This window comes from Pseudoliparis swirei, chromosome 19 (genome assembly GCF_029220125.1).
Source record: "Pseudoliparis swirei isolate HS2019 ecotype Mariana Trench chromosome 19, NWPU_hadal_v1, whole genome shotgun sequence".
Classification (NCBI taxonomy): Eukaryota; Metazoa; Chordata; class Actinopteri; order Perciformes; family Liparidae; genus Pseudoliparis; species Pseudoliparis swirei.
The window spans coordinates 27,274,697-27,291,379 of NC_079406.1; the positions used below are offsets into that span (position 1 = coordinate 27,274,697).

The following is a 16,683-nucleotide window of genomic DNA, read 5'->3' on the forward strand; positions in this document are numbered from 1 at the left end:
CTGTGTCTGTGTGTGTGTGTGTCTGTGTGTGTGTGTCTGTGTGTGTGTGTTCCCTTCAACGTCAAAACAACACCCACGATATTAATATCGTGCCCCCCCCCCCCCGTGGGGGAAGTCTATCGGTGGGGAATCTTCCCAGTGCATTGTGGGTAAAGGAGAGAGGAGCGTTTTAAAGTTGTTGTTTTATGGCAACAGCAGCAGAACTTAACGACTGACGCAAAGCCTCTGCAGCTCACACACACACACACATACACACACACACACACACACACACACATTGATGTGTATACAGGACTGTCTCAGAAAATTAGAATATTGTGATAAAGTTCTTTATTTTCTGTAATGCAATTAAAAAAATATTAAATATTAAAAGAATAAAAGGCTTGCAATATTTCAGTTGATTTGTAATGAATCCAGAATGCATGACATTTTTGTTTTTTAAATTGCATTACAGAAAATAAAGAACTTTATCACAATATTCTAATTTTCTGAGACAGTCCTGTATGCTGGAGCACCAGCTAGAGATCCATGTATAGCCTTGTGTCCCCTCACCAAGCCATCCATGACTCTCAACACACACACAGACATACACGCACACACACACACACACACACACACACACACACACACACACACGGTTAGGCCGTCTGGCACGGTTAGTCACAGATGCTAGCCGACTGGCTGGCCAATCCTTCAGCTAAACTATTACAGATGCTTCGCTTTATTCGTCCTGCCATGTGATTAATGTGGAGGAGGAGGAGACGTGAGGAGGAGGCGCAATGAGGACGGAGAGAAAGAGAGGAGGAGGAGGAGGAAGAGGAAGAGGATGAGGAGGAAGAGGAGGAGGAGGAGGAAGAGGAGGAAGAGGCCCGGCAGCCAGACAGAAGAAGCGACTGGAACAGAAACCTCGGCCCTCAGATGATCAGGTGATTCATTATGTTCATGACTAATGAACGACTCACCCTTAACCAGACAGAGGAGGGATGATAGAGAGGGAGAGGATGTTCATGAGGGATGGAGGTAGAGGGACCCTTAAGGGAGGAGAGGAGGAGGGAGGAGGGAGGGAGGATGGAGGAGGAGAGGGAGGAGGAGGAGGGAGGGTAGAGGGATGGAGGGAGGGTAGAGGGAGGGAGGGAGGGAGAGGAGGGAGAGGAGGGAGGAGGAGGGATGGAGGGAGGGTAGAGGGAGGGAGGGAGGGTAGAGGGAGGGAGGGTAGAGGAGGGAGGAGAGGAGGGAGGGAGGGATGGAGGGTAGAGGGAGGGAGGGTAGGGGATGGAGGAGGAGGAGGATGGAGGGAGGGAGGAGAGGGAGGAGGTAGAGGGATGGAGGGTAGAGGATGGAGGGTAGAGGGAGGATGGAGGTAGAGGATGGAGGGAGGTAGAGGAGGGTAGGGATGGAGGGAGAGGGATGAGGAGGAGGGAGGGAGGGAGGGTAGAGGGATGGAGGGAGGGTAGAGGGAGGGAGGGATGGAGGGTAGAGGGATGGAGGGTAGAGGGAGGAGAGGGAGGAGGGTAGGTAGAGGGATGGAGGGGAGAGGAGGGAGGAGGAGGAGAGGAGGGAGAGGAGAGGAGGAGGTAGAGGAGGGAGGTAGAGGATGGAGGAGGGAGGGAGGTAGAGGGAGGAGGGAGGGTAGAGGGATGGAGGAGGTAGAGGGAGGGAGGGTAGAGGAGGAGGGAGGAATACGAGGAGGAGGGGAGGGAGGGAGAAGGAGGAGGGAGAGGATGGAGGGAGAGGGAGGAGAGGAGAGGAGGGAGGGAGGGAGGGTAGAGGGAGGGAGGGAGGGTAGAGGGAGGGAGGGTAGAGGGATGGAGGGTAGAGGGATGGAGAGTAGAGGGAGGGAGGGAGGGAGGGTAGAGGAGGAGGAGGGTAGAGGATGGAGGGTAGAGGGATGGAGGTAGAGGAGGGAGGGAGAGGGAGGGAGGGGAGGATGGAGGGAGGGAGGAGGGTAGAGGATGGAGGGTAGAGGATGGAGGGTAGAGGGAGGAGGGAGGGAGGAGGGATGGAGGTAGAGGGAGGAGGAGGGAGGGGATGGAGGGAGAGGAGGAGGAGGGAGAGGATGGAGGGTAGGAGGGAGGAGGGAGGGAGGGTAGAGGGATGGAGGGTAGGAGGGAGGGTAGGAGGGGGAGGGAGGAGAGGATGGAGGGTAGAGGGCGGGAGGGAGGGAGGGAGGAGGGTAGAGGATGGAGGGAGAGGGGAGAGGAGGAGGGGAGGGAGGAGGAGGAGGAGGGAGGAGGTAGAGGAGGGAGGGAGGGTAGAGGGATGGAGGGTAGAGGGAGTGAGGGAGGGAGGGAGGAGGGAGGAGGGAGGGGGTGGAGGGAGGGAGGGTAGAGGGATGGAGGGTAGAGGGATGGAGGGTAGAGGGAGGGAGGGTAGAGGGATGGAGGGTAGAGGGATGGAGGGTAGAGGGAGGGAGGGTAGAGGGATGGAGGGAGGGAGGGTAGAGGATGGAGGGAGGTGAGGGAGCAGGGAGGGAGGGTAGAGGGATGGAGGGTAGAGGAGGGGGAGGTAGAGGAGGAGGGAGGGAGGGAGGGTAGAGGGAGGGAGGGTAGAGGGATGGAGGGAGGGTAGAGGGATGGAGGGTAGAGGGATGGAGGGTAGAGGGAGGGAGGGAGGGAGGGAGGGTAGAGGGAGGGAGGGTAGAGGGATGGAGGGTAGAGGGATGGAGGGAGGGAGGGTAGAGGGATGGAGGGTAGAGGGATGGAGGGAGGGAGGAGGGAGAGGAGGAGGAGGGTAGAGGGATGGAGGGAGGGAGGGTAGAGGGAGGGAGGGTAGAGGGAGGGAGGGAGGGAGGGAGGGTAGAGGGAGGGGTAGAGGGAGGGAGGGTAGAGGGATGGAGGGAGGGAGGATCTCTCTCTCTCTCTGCCAGGCGGGCCCATCCTTCAAGGATGAGTGGCGCTATTGATCTGATGCCCTGCAGTTACCTCTCTGCTCCAGCAGGGGGGGCTGTCGCTCCGCCTCGACAGTGGCAGGACCAGAGCTCTCCTCCCTCTCTCATCCTCCCTTTCCTCTCTCTCTTCATTCCATCCTCTCTTTCCTTCTCCTCCCTCTTTCCACTCCTTTTCTCCCTCTCCTCCCTCTGTTCCCTCCTCCTCCCTTCTCTCTTCCTTTTCTTCCCTCCTCCTCCTCCTCCTCCTCCTCCTCCTCCTCCTCCTCCTCCTCCTCCTCCGCCGCTCCTTGTGACCCGGAGCGTCGCTCTGATCCAACGCCACAAACACTTTGTGATTCAAATTGTGATTCGTTTTTTAAAATCCATTTTCACTTTATAATAATACAGCATGTTGTATATATATATAATAATAATACAGCATGTTGTATATAATAATACAGCATGTTGTATATATATATATAATAATACAGCATGTTGTATATATATATATATATAATAATACAGCATGTTGTATATAATAATACAGCATGTTGTATATATATATATATATAATAATACAGCATGTTGTATATATATATATAATAATACAGCATGTTGTATATAATAATACAGCATGTTGTATATATATATATAATAATACAGCATGTTGTATATATATATATATAATAATACAGCATGTTGTATATAATAATACAGCATGTTGTATATATATATATATATATAATAATACAGCATGTTGTATTGTATTGTAGCAGTGACTCACTGAGCTCCGCTGTACGTCGTGTATATATATATATATTATTATTTTATTATCGTGAACTACAAAGAAAATCTAATTGAGATAAATCTTTCTTTACGTGATTTTAGTTTGTGCATTTAAAGGTGCAGCTCTATCTTTGCTAAGATAAGCTAAGCTAAGCTACCTCTCTTTAATGCCTCACTCCCTAAATATAAAATACGTTTTTAAACTTGCTTTGGATTCTTATTATGTAACAGAGCATTACATCTAATATGTGTGACATTGAAAGTATAAAGGCTACTTTGCAATTAGGAAAGAAACTAAAGTGTTCTGTTGTGAATGTTTTTTCTTCCTGCAGGAAGAGCTTTTACTTAAACAAAGTCGATATATTCGTCCTCTTGTCTCCTCATTCTGCATAAAACATGTTTTTATATTAATTTCCACTTTCAGTCTCCGTCTCTCGGAGGTTTGCCGCTCTCCTCGGAGTCGCCTGACAGTCGTGACGATGACGCCTGAACATTTAATTATCAACATGTGCTTTTCGGGTGTGAAAAAGCAGAAGAAAAGCCTGAGTGTGAATTCACTCACGACCGCCTCTGAAGGGAGACGAAGCCTCATGAATAAAACAGACCGGGGTCACCTGAACGCACCTGGAGGAAGGCGGAGCCGTCAGTCACGAGGAGCGAGCCGTAGTAAACATGAAGCGCAGATCTTTTTCCATAAATTCACCTCCAGCAACGCGACTTGAAAACAACAACAAAACAACGACAACGACAGAAGTGAAAGTATAAAAAAAGGTCTCAGCTGTGAAAACAGCTTTTTACGAAAAGTGGAGTTACGCAACAGACCGGCGGCCTCATTCTTCCTCGTGTGTCACAGGATAACCCCCCCCCCCCCAAATAAATAAAGCGATGCTAAAGGTTCGGCGTGCCGGATGTGGGTCAATCCTGAGCCCACGACCGGAGTCTGATTCACCTGAGGGGGGGATTGGGATTACAACAGTAGGATTTAGCGTTTATACTTTTTCATAAAGCTCGTGACTCCTTTTCCCTTTTTGTGGAACATGGAAATTTAATTTGGTGCCATTAAACCTCCGATGGGAGGTTCCCAACATGAGGGGCAGGAGCCTCCAAAGTGGACGTGAGATTAGTCCAACGGTGGACACAGATGAAAGTTATGATGAAGACACAAAAAATATATTTCTGCCAATTAAATTGATTTAGTTGCTTAGTAGAAGATTTTATGTAAAATATAGGCAACTATAATCAGTTTGAGCTTTAGCCTACTACATTCAATTTAATGCTGTATAGTTATTAATTATTTATTGAGTAGAGAGTTTTTAGGATGTATGGAATTAAATAAATAAAATAAATAAAATAAATAAAATAAATAAAATAAATAAAATAAATAAAATAAATAAAATAAATAAATAAAATAATTTTTTAGGATGTAAGGAACAAAATAAATTACAACCGCTAATTTGTGATTATATATTTTCTAAATTATAATTAAAAAAAACAAAACCAATCTTGAGGTCTGTTTAGTTTGTGTTCTGGAGCTTCCTGACCATAACACATGATCTTCATAAACAGAACATTTAGTATTTGTTATGCGTAAAATTTAGCATCTTTGCTTCAGGATTGGTTTAAAGATTGAAAGACAGCGACAACAACACGTGTAAATATCTCAGGAGAACATAACTCAATCCTCAAGCCGACCCCTGGACCTCCTGGCACAGGGTGCTCGCTTCACGGGATCCGCGTCACCTCACCGGTCCTGAAAGGACTCGCGGTCCTCACAAAGGCAGAAAGACGGGAACATGCTCACACACACAAAAACGTGTCAAACTCAATCAAGCAGCTGCAGCCGCGGCGGCACGAACACATGCCCTCCAACCGCGACACGCACGACAGCACTCGCAGACGCACTCATGCATGGTCACCGGCTGTATATACACTCTCCATTTCTCACAAACACACACACACACACACACCTACACACACGTCCAGGACTGGACGGATTGTTTAATGGAGGCTCATTGTTGCATTGTTGTGGGTGTTTTTTCCCCCTCTACCTACCTCCACACACACACAGACACACACAGACACACACACAGACACACACAGACACACACACACACTGGTGCTTTCACAATCATCCAGCTCTTCAGTATTCCCCGCATGCCGGACAACTTTACTCCTTATTCAGAGCAGCAGCCTCGGGCTGATGAATCCGACCGGACGCGTAGAATTGATTGATTAAACGCTTCAAAGGCAAAACCGACGAAAGAAAGTAGAGGAAGAAAAAAGAAGACAAAAAGGAAAAAGCTCCGATTCATCTCTACACTCTTGACTTTGTGCTTTGTCACTTTTACTAAATATATCCAGATCGGTTTTGGAAAATTAAATAAACTGACACATATCCAGGCCTCCACTTTATCTTCATTACATCAAAAGCGTGTTGTTGCTACGTGGCGTTACTACGTGGCGTTACTACGTTGCGTTGCTACGTTGCATTGCTATGTGGCTTTGCTACGTGGCGTTGCTACATTGCGCTACTACGTTAATAAAGACAAATGACAAACTGGCCACGTCAGTCTCAACAGACGAGGACATTCTCACCACGACTAAAGACTAAAGTCAGACTCTGATGAATTTTCATAAACAAAAGTTTGAACGTTGAGAATTTCTTTCTTCTTTTGTTTTTCCTCCGCTCCTTGTGGATCCATTACTCGGCTCGGCTTTTAATCGTGCTCATGAAACTTTGATGTGTTTCTGCCCGGTAACGAGGAGGGAATCTTTCAGGAGCCCGGATTTCAACCCCAAAACCACATCCTTCGTGTAGACGCTGTCCGGGCATCGCCCCGGCAACCGCCCGACAAACTCAACACGTTTTTATCACGATGAAAACACAAAGACGATCTCCACTGCCATCCCATAAAAAAAAAACATTTGTGGTTTTTTCAACCATCTGTGAGCGTGACGGAGGTGCTCACCTTCTCGTGCCGTCGCCTCCGTCTGAAGCGCAGCAGCTCTTTGTGTTGCCGGGCGATGAAGTTGACGGCGGCGTACTCCAGCAGGGCGGAGAACACGAACAGCAGACACACGGCCATCCAGATGTCGATGGCTTTGACGTAGGACACCTGTGGAGGGGCGGAGAAGGGGGAGGAGTCAGGGTGGAGAAGGGGGAGGAGTCAGAGTGGAAAGACAGAGCTCGGTTCAGAAAACTGCGTCCCGCTTTTAAAAATGTTTCTTTACTCAAATCCTCAAATGAATAATAATTTGTGCTCTGATTATAAAACTTGTAAAAAAAAGATTATTTTTTTGGTCTCTGGATTCAAATCAAATCGTATTAGATATAAATGACATTTGAGGATGGACGTTTCTATATTAAGCGTGCGCATTAGTCTCCTACTAGTTTCCTTATTAATGCGATGCATGAATCCTAATTGAAGTGAATAATTTATTTATATATACTGTATATATATATATATATATATATACTTCTGCATGGCTCGTCTGGTCTGTCAGGAACGATTTCCTCCCTGCAGCTAACAAGAAGGAACTTTAGTCCCATCTGGATTTTTCTCTGAGGGTTAATATGAAACCATGAGGACAAAAGACTCACAACCAGGTCATGGTGCAGATAACACAACAACTGGTCAGCTGGTTAACCCAGTTAACCCAGTTAAACCAGTTAACCCAGTCATATGGCTTTGAAGCCCTTGAGTTTGGCGTTTCGGCCGTCGCCATCATGTTTTTGTTGTGACCCGAAAGGGCGGAGTTGAGTACAACTAATTCGCCCAGATTCACCCCCTGGTGGTCAGGAGAGAGAATGCAGCTTTAACACATGAAGCAAAGACTTCTATACAACCAGAGGAGTCACCCCCTGGTGGTCAGGAGAGAGAATGCAGCTTTAACACATGAAGCAAATACTTCTATACAACCAGAGGAGTCACCCCCTGGTGGTCAGGAGAGAGAATGCAGCTTTAACACATGAAGCATAGACTTCTATACAAGCCGAGGAGTCGCCCCCTGGTGGTCAGGAGAGAGAATGCAGCTTTAACACATGAAGCATAGACTTCTATACAAGCAGAGGAGTCGCCCCCTGGTGGTCAGGAGAGATAATGCAGCTTTAACACATGACACAAATACTTATATACAACCAGAGGAGTCGTCCCCTGGTGGTCAGGAGAGAGAATGCAGCTTTAACACATGAAGCATAGACTTCTATACAACCAGAGGACTCGCCCCCTGGTGGTCAGGAGAGAGAATGCAGCTTTAACACATGAAGCATAGACTTCTATACAACCAGAAGAGTCGCCCCCTGGTGGTCAGTAGAGAGAATGCAGGTTTAAGGCGGGTCAGACGTTAAAGCACTGTTGGAGTGGGACACCTTGTGGCTGGAAGGAGTTACTACATCCAGGTGATCTAGGTGCATATAATTAAAGTCGATTGTCAGGCGGATGGAGGAACATCCACACGGCGGCGATAGCATCAGCTCGGCGGGTGTCAGCAGCTTCTGACGTGTTCGGGCCATCCAGATAATAAAGTGCTAAATGGAGTCTGGTTGGATCATTGTCTGATTGCTATCTGCCCGCCGAGTGACATTATTCAAGTGCGTTGGCCCGGCCTGTCATAACACGCCGTTCCAGCCGGAGACGGAGATCCCGCTCGGAGACGAGGAAGAGGACCCACAATCGGCCGCTTAGGATCCAATGAAAAGACGACTCCGGGTCGCTTCCACAGACGCACACGGCGCCGCTTATCATCGGCCTCAGTGGGAGGCGCGCTCGCTCCACGCCGAGTCTGATGCAGTTATCTTGGGGACGACCCCCCCCCCCGCCCCTACCCTCCCATCAGAGCCGCTGAGGCCTAAACGGTCAACTGGTTCACTCGGGTTGATGGTCAACCAGGCAGGGAGAGAGAGAGAGAGAGAGAGAGAGGCAGAAGAATAGAAAGAGAGGCAATAGAATAATAGAATAGTAACAGATAAGTTAACACAATTTTGAAAAACATAAAACATTTAAATAATAACTTAAACAATAACACAAATAATGGGAATGAAAAAAATTACAAAAAAATTACAAAACTAATAACTAAATTAATGGGAGTAAAAATAATGAATTTAAATAATTTCAAAAATAATAACAAAAATAATTACAAAAATAATTTCTAAAGTAATGGGAGTAAAAATATTGAATTAAAAATTATAACAAAAATAAAGGGAGTAAAAATAATAAATAAATAAAAAATATACATAAAACAGATTTTAACAGCCCCTTCTTCCTTTGTGTGAAATGGTTAACAATAAGCATTATATTTTTGGGGCATTTATTTCCTGCAACATAAATCGAAATATTTTTAAACAAATTAATTTTCTTTTGATCTTTAATGTTATTTTTGGTTTTGTTTGAAAAATGAAACCGATAAATTGGGATTCAAACCAGGCAACAGCATTTCCTTATTTCTTTAAATGAAACGACCTTTAATCTCCCCTTCACTCCGTAAACACACGCGTTACTTCTCTGAAAGGAAATGCATTCTGGGAAAGTGACCCGCTGAGCGGAGCGGTCGAAGGAGGGAGCGTGGGTCGGACATCGCGTCTCCAATCAGCTCATTTCCTGACGGACGTTTAGTTTTTACTCCCAATTACAGCTCGAGAACCCGAATGTCAGAAAGAAGCTGAAAGAAGCTTTTTTACTTATTTTGATCGTTAAATTGTTCTCATTACATTTTTTTAGATTCATCGCTCTGACAAAGGGAATAAAAGTCAAGACGAGGTTCACCTGGAGGACACGCAGCCTCATTAAAGGTGTTATTGTGATGACGTCATCTGCTTTAAATATCTCCTTCCTCACCTCCTTCGCCCGACACGCTTCATCCCTCCTCCGTGAGGCGAGCGTGTGTTTAGAAGTGTGCGCCACTACTATCAATCACACACACACACACACACACACACACACACAGTCAGATGTGTGTGTGTGTGTGCCCACCTAAGCTCAGCTGTGCTGTGTGATCATTATTGTGACAGCTGAACTGCAGGAATCACGGTTCACTTGCTCAATTTTTAGAACGCATGAAGCACCTAATGTCAACAAACACTGTGTGTGTGTGTGTGTGAGTGTGAGTGTGTGTGTGTGTGTGTTGGGGAATTCAGCATCCCCGGACATAATTATATACAATCCTAGCTCACGCAAAGTCTGGCTGTTTTTTTATTATTATTATTATTTTTTCCTCCCTTTAATCTGAAAATCCCTCACAGGAAATGATTCTACTGGTGTTTAAATTTTAATTTTATTTTTCTCATATCTTGTTTTCTTTGAACTTTCTCGGTGTTCCTTCACCACAATGAGTCCGACGTTTTCTTTCTTCTCTTCCTCTTCATTCATCATTCCCTCTTTTTGTCCATACGTTATATAATTCCTCTTTAAATCTTATCATTTTGACCTATAAACGTCCAATAATAACCGTAATCATTGGGAAATACTATAAATTTTCCTGGAAAGAATCTCAGCATCGAGTATGGAGTCAGGCGGCTATTAGTCTAGCTTAGCATAATAACAGGAAGGAGCCTATTAGCCTAGCCTAGCATAAAGACTGGAAGGAGCCTATTAGCCTAGCTTGGAGAAAGAAAGGACAAAGACTATTAGCCTAGCTTACCATAAAGACAGGAAGGAGCCTATTAGCCTAGCTTAGCATAAGACAGGAAGGAGCCTATTAGCCTAGCTTAGCATAAAGACAGGAAGGAGCCTATTAGCCTAGCTTAGCATAAGACAGGAAGCAGCCTATTAGCCTAGCTTTGATAAACAGAGGATAAAGCCTATTAACCTAGCTTAGCATAAAGACAGGAAGCAGCCTATTAGCCTAGCTTAGCATAAGACAGGAAGCAGCCTATAAGCCTAGCTTAGCATAAGACAGGAAGCAGCCTATTAGCCTAGCTTAGCATAAAGACAGGAAGCAGCTTGCCTGGCTTTGAAATACTTTCCTCCAGAAACCATTTGGCGTGAGCTCCTGGGGCTCCGTGGCAGAACGAGGTGCGTTTGATCGCCTCACCTTGGGCAGCGAGGCCCTGGAGCCGGAGCTCTGCGTGGTCATGGTCAGCACGGTGGTGATGCCCAGCCCCACCCGGGCGGGCGCGGCGTCCATGTTGATCCAGAAGGAAACCCAGGACAGGATGACGATGAGCAGCGAGGGGATGTACATCTGGATCAGGTAGTAGCCCATCTGGCGCTCCAGGTGGAAGCGCACCTCGATGCAGGTGAACTTACCTGTGGGGGGGGGGGGCATTAACGTGAGGAAGACGAGGAGGAAGTGAGGCGGATGGAAGAAGGAACCCATGTGGTAGAGAATCAAGAACTATTGCAACGTGTGTGAAATGATCATTTTTTATTGGACGCTTCCAGGCCACGCCCCTCTGGGGAAGCTCCGCCCACAGCATCGAGGACGATGGATATTGAATCTATTCTCATTGAAAGAGGGAAAGAAAGAGGAAGAGGAAGAGGTCATCACTTCATAACGAGACGAAGACTCACTCACGAATTCATGGAGCCAATTATTTCTATTTGGGGAGTAAATTAATTTGCAACTTCTTTGGAGTACTTCTTGTCTCCCCCCCTCCCCCCCTACTCCCTATTGTCTCCCCCCCTCCCCCCTACTCCCTATTGTCTCCCTCCCCTACTCCCTATTGTCTCCTCCCCTACTCCCTATTGTCTTCCTACTCCCTATTGTCTTCCCCTACTCCCTATTGTCTCCCCTACTCCCTATTGTCTACCCCCCCCCTACTCCCTATTGTCTCCCCCCCCTACTCCCTATTGTCTACCCTCCCCTACTCCCTATTGTCTCCCCCTACTCCCTATTGTCTTCCTCCCCTACTCCCTATTGTCTACCCCTCCCCTACTCCTATTGTCTACCCTCCCCTACTCCCTATTGTCTGCCCCTCCCCTACTCCCTATTGTCTACCCTCCCCTACTCCCTATTGTCTTCCCTCCCCTACTCCCTATTGTCTCCTCCCCTACTCCCTATTGTCTACCCCTCCCCTACTCCCTATTGTCTACCCCCCTACTCCCTATTGTCTCCCCCTCCCCTACTCCTATTGTCTACCCCTCCCCTACTCCCTATTGTCTCCTACCCCTCTTGTACCCTCCCCTACTCCCTATTGTCTCCCCCCTACTCCCTCTTGTCTCCCCCCCCCTACTCCCTCTTGTCTACCCCCCTCTCCCCCCCCCCTTGTCTTCATCACTCTCGTCCTCTGGAAGCAAACAAACAGGTGGAGCTGATGAGACAAACGTTCTCACTAGAGGAGTGATCCAGAGAGGTAGAGAGGGGGGGGGGAGGAGAAAACAGAGACGAAGACGACGAAGACGACGAAGACATCTCTTGTGTGCAAGTCACAGGCGAATCAGAGCGACACGAGTGATTGACAGGTCTGGTGTTTTTGGCTTTAGGGGCGGGGCTACAAGGTGATTGACAGGTCTGGTGTTTTTGGCTCTAGGGGCGGGGCTACAAGGTGATTGACAGGTCTGGTGTTTTTGGCTCTAGGGGCGGGGCTACAAGGTGATTGACAGGTCTGGTGTTTTTGGCTCTAGGGGCGGGGCTACAAGGTGATTGACAGGTCTGGTGTTTTTGGCTCTAGGGGCGGGGCTACAAGGTGATTGACAGGTCTGGTGTTTTTGGCTTTAGGGGTTCTCTCTTTCTCCCTTTCTCTTTTTTTCTCTCTCTCTCTCTCGCACTCTCTCTCTTTCTCCTTCTCTCTCTCTCTCTCTCTCAATTGACTGCAGATAATCGGAGTAGAAACGACACCTTAATTCCCTCTTAATGCTTGATTGGGAAGCAGCGAGGCGTGTGCACACAGACACACACTCACTCATGTAACACACACACACACAGACAGACACACACACACACACACTCACAGAGGAGTCATAAGAGATGAGCAGTGAAACAGGAAGTCATGTGAAGAAAAGATCTGGTCTCACTGGATCTCGTCAGTCAGTTCCTAAGAACGCCATGACTTTAATAAAACAACAACAACAACAACAACAATAGCAAGTTGCCCTGATGCAGTTCAACCAGGAACATGAGCCATGTGGTTCCTGATCCGGTGTGAGGTCAAAGGTCAGGGTGTCGTGTGCAGGCAGCCCTCTGAGGCACATGTGTAATGTGTGATATCAGTTTAAATACAACATAAATAAAATAAAATGAAGAAGTGAACTGAAAGTTCCTTAAAGATCCTTTGTCTTTGAAACAGGAAACACCGTATAAGGGCGCGCACGTGAGACTGATGTGGGATCAGTGACAGAGAGAACAGCACTTATAGAGCAAAGAGGAGGATTATCACCCCATCGTGTGTGAGTGAGTGTGTGTGTTAGTGTGTGTGTGTGTGTGTATGTTTGTGTGTGTGTGTGTGTGTGTGTGTGAGAGTGTGTATGTTAGTGTGTGTGTGTGTGTGTCAAGGCTTCGGGCTGCAGGTGGATCGTCCATCTCCTCGGAGGCGACAGCAGCCGTCAGCCTCGGAGTGAGTGATGGACAGAATGTGAACTAATCAGCCTGCTGCACACACACACACACACACACACACACACACACACACACACTGGGGTTGGAGAAGGAGCTTCCTGCGACTTTATTTTGTGAAAGAAAAAAACGTTTAAAATAAAATCCATCAAAACATAACTAAGAGTGCAGTTTAGTTATATATTAAATATATATATATATAATATATATATAATATATATAAATATTTTATATATATTTTATATAAATGTAATATATATATATTGTATATATATATAGTTTATATACATTTAATATATATATATATTATATGTAAATATTATATATATTATATATTATATATATATTAAATATATATATTATATATATATTAAATATATATATTTAATATATAACTAAACTGCACTCTTAGTTATGTTTTGAGGGAAACATATTTATATATATATATATAATATATTTTATATACATTTAATATATATATTATATGTACATATATATATATAATATATAATATATAACTAAACTGCAATATCAGTTATGTTTTGAGGGAAACATATTTTTATATATAAATGCAATATGTACACATATAAAACTTCTAAAAAATTATATTATTGAGTTAGTGGCTGAAACAAACTGATTGTCATCAGTCCAGCTGATGACAATCAGTGTTTGTGTATCTGGGAGTCTGTCTCCATACAGGAGCTGGACGGACGGAAGACGAGAGAGCAGGAGCGGAGACAGAGTTGCTCATCCTTGCTGCTTGGGGGGGGGGGGGGGGGGCACACCTACTGGTGACGGATTAAACCTGTCACAGAAATATTTAGGGAATTCTTACACGGAAAAAAATAAATCCAAAGTCTGACTCATGCATCACGTCACCACGTCTACAAGACTCTGAATTTAGATCTTTCCTCCGCTCATTAGACATAAATATCCATCCCTCTCTCTCTTTCCCTCCTCTTCTCCTCCTCTCTCTCTCTCTCTCTTTCTCTCACATTTAGAAAGCCAATAGGAAGGAGGGAGAGAACCCGGATGGGTTGATGAGCAAAATAAAAGAGTTGAGCGTCGACCGGGAGGAGAGAGAGAGATGAAGACGTGAGAACGATGGAGGGATGGAGAATGAAAGACAGACGGAGAGATGGAGCACTGACCCGTGTTGTAGTTCTTGGTGCAGTAGCAGAGGTCCTTCTCCTCCTTCAGGAGGAACTGAGGGAGCGTCAGCCCGTCGGCCACCTGCACCGCTCCCTTCTGATCCCACTCGAAGATCAGGTCGTGCATGGTGTAGCCGACTGCAGGGGGGGAGGGAGGGGGGAGGGGAGAGGGGAGGAGAGGAGAGAGGAGAGAGGGGAGAGGAGGAGGGGAGGAGGAGAGGAGAGAGGAGAGGAGAGAGGAGAGAGGGAGGAGAGGAGAGAGGAGAGGAGAGAGGAGGAGAGGAGAGGAGAGAGGAGGAGGAGAGAGGAGAGGAGGAGAGGAGAGAGGAGAGGAGAGGAGGAGAGGAGAGGAGGAGAGGAGAGAGAGAGGAGAGGAGGAGAGGAGAGGAGAGAGAGAGAGGAGAGGAGAGAGGAGAGGAGAGAGGAGAGGAGAGAGGAGAGAGAGGAGAGAGGAGGAGAGGAGGAGAGGAGAGAGGAGAGGAGAGGAGGAGAGGAGAGGAGAGAGGAGAGGAGAGAGGAGAGGAGGAGAGAGGAGAGAGGAGAGAGAGGAGAGGAGAGAGGAGAGGAGAGAGGAGAGGAGAGGAGAGAGGAGAGGAGAGAGGAGAGGAGAGGAGAGGAGAGGAGAGGAGAGAGGAGAGAGGAGTAGGTTAATAAACCTTAATTGTATTGATGATATATTAAATTAGACACTGATGGCACAGAGCTCAACCACTGATCTAGTGAGTGTGTGTGTATATGTTTGTGTGTGTGTATATGTGTGTGTGTGTGTATATGTGTGTGTGTGTGTGTATATGTGTGTGTGTGTGTGTGACTCACAGCTCTCCAGCTGCATGATGCATGTCTGGACGTCCATCGGGAAGTTCTTCAGATCCATGGGACAGGCCAGGATCAGTGTTATTCTGTAACACACGTACACACACACACACACACACACACACACACACACACACACACACACACACACACACACACACACACACACACACACACACGCACACAAACACACACACACACACACACACACACATTTGGCCTGATGTACAATATTTTGCCGTGTTTGCACATTGTTCGTCCCGACAGGATGCTGAGTGTTACACACGATGACGCCTCCACAGATGTCTCTCTCTCTCTCTCCATCTCTCTCTCTCTCCATCTCTCTCTCTCTCCATCTCTCTCTCTCTCCATCCCTCTCTCTCTCTCTCTCCTCTCTCCATCCCTCTCTCTCCATCTCTCTCTCTCTCCATCTCTCTCTCTCTCTCTCCATCCCTCTCTCTCTCTCCATCCCTCTCTCTCTCTCTCCATCCCTCTCTCTCTCTCTCCATCCTCTCTCTCTCTCCATCCTCTCTCTCTCTCTCTCTCTCTCTCAGCTTCGTCCATTGTTTCTTCTCCCGATGACGTCTATAAAGGGTTCATCTCACGAAGGTGAGAACTGGAGGTTGATAACGGATCAGACTCGCCACTAGAATACTAACCGCTGAGGAGAGGCAATAAAGGAGGAGGAGAGGGAGGAAGAGAAAGTGGAGGAGGAGAAGGAGGAGGAGAGTGAGGGGGAGAGGGAGGGGTAGGAGGAGGAGAAGGAGAGGGAGGAGGAGGAGGAGAGGGGGAAGAGGAGGAGAAGGAGGAGGAGGAGAGGGAGGAGGAGGAAGAGAAGGAGGAGGAGGAGAGGGAGGAGGAGGAAGAGAAGGAGGAGTATGAGGAGGAAGAGGAGGAGGATGAAGAGAAAGTGGAGGAGAGAGAGGGGTAGGAGGAGGAGGGGGAAGAGGAGGAGAGGAAGGAGGAGACCCCCCCCCCACCCACCGTATGCTGTACAGCACGTTGCCGTTCTTGGAGATGCGCAGCAGCTTGTTGTCCGTGGTGACCTCGTGGAAGTTGGCGCCCTTCTCGTTGGCGAAGAAGAGGTCGGGCTTCCAGATGGATTCCAGCATGGACGGGTCCAGGTCCAGAGACTCTTCGGGGTACTCGCTGTAGGACAGGCGGGGGTCGTTCCACTGCTGCCGCAGGAAGATGTTCACCCGGTAGTCCTGGGGGGAGGGGGAGACGCCTGAGGACCTGGACCCTGACTCAGAGGACCAGGAGACCCTCAGACGGGGTCCAGGGAGCGGGACGCGGACCAGAATGCAGTGCGGCGGCCACACGGGCGCCTTCTTATAGGTTAAAACAAAAAAATGTGGATGTATTTATCATGTAATGTATTTAAGTTACGTTACTGAGTTTCCTGTGAGGACGGAATTTTATTTTGAAAGGACACAAAAAATATGAAGATGTCTCGCAAACAGATTTTCAGACGAAGGAAGTAGCGTTGTTGGCGTACCTCGCACACGGGCTTGTAGGTTAAAACAATTTGTTTTAAATGTATTTGTCATTTAACGTATTTAAGTTACGTTACTGAAT

At 47.2% G+C, this 16,683-nt stretch overlaps 1 protein-coding gene across 1 annotated transcript in view; it reads right to left on the reverse strand.

Annotated features, from left to right (window-relative positions):
* The window catches only part of glra1 (glycine receptor, alpha 1), a 74,050-nt gene that overhangs the window by 762 nt on the left and 56,605 nt on the right, over positions 1–16,683 (reverse strand). Inside the window, exons 5-9 of the mRNA XM_056438897.1 lie at positions 16,090–16,313; positions 15,109–15,191; positions 14,293–14,430; positions 10,682–10,896; positions 6,622–6,768 (exon numbers count right to left, since the gene is read on the reverse strand). Coding sequence (XP_056294872.1) covers positions 6,622–6,768; positions 10,682–10,896; positions 14,293–14,430; positions 15,109–15,191; positions 16,090–16,313 — 807 coding nt within the window. The remainder of the gene's footprint in view (positions 1–6,621; positions 6,769–10,681; positions 10,897–14,292; positions 14,431–15,108; positions 15,192–16,089; positions 16,314–16,683) is intronic.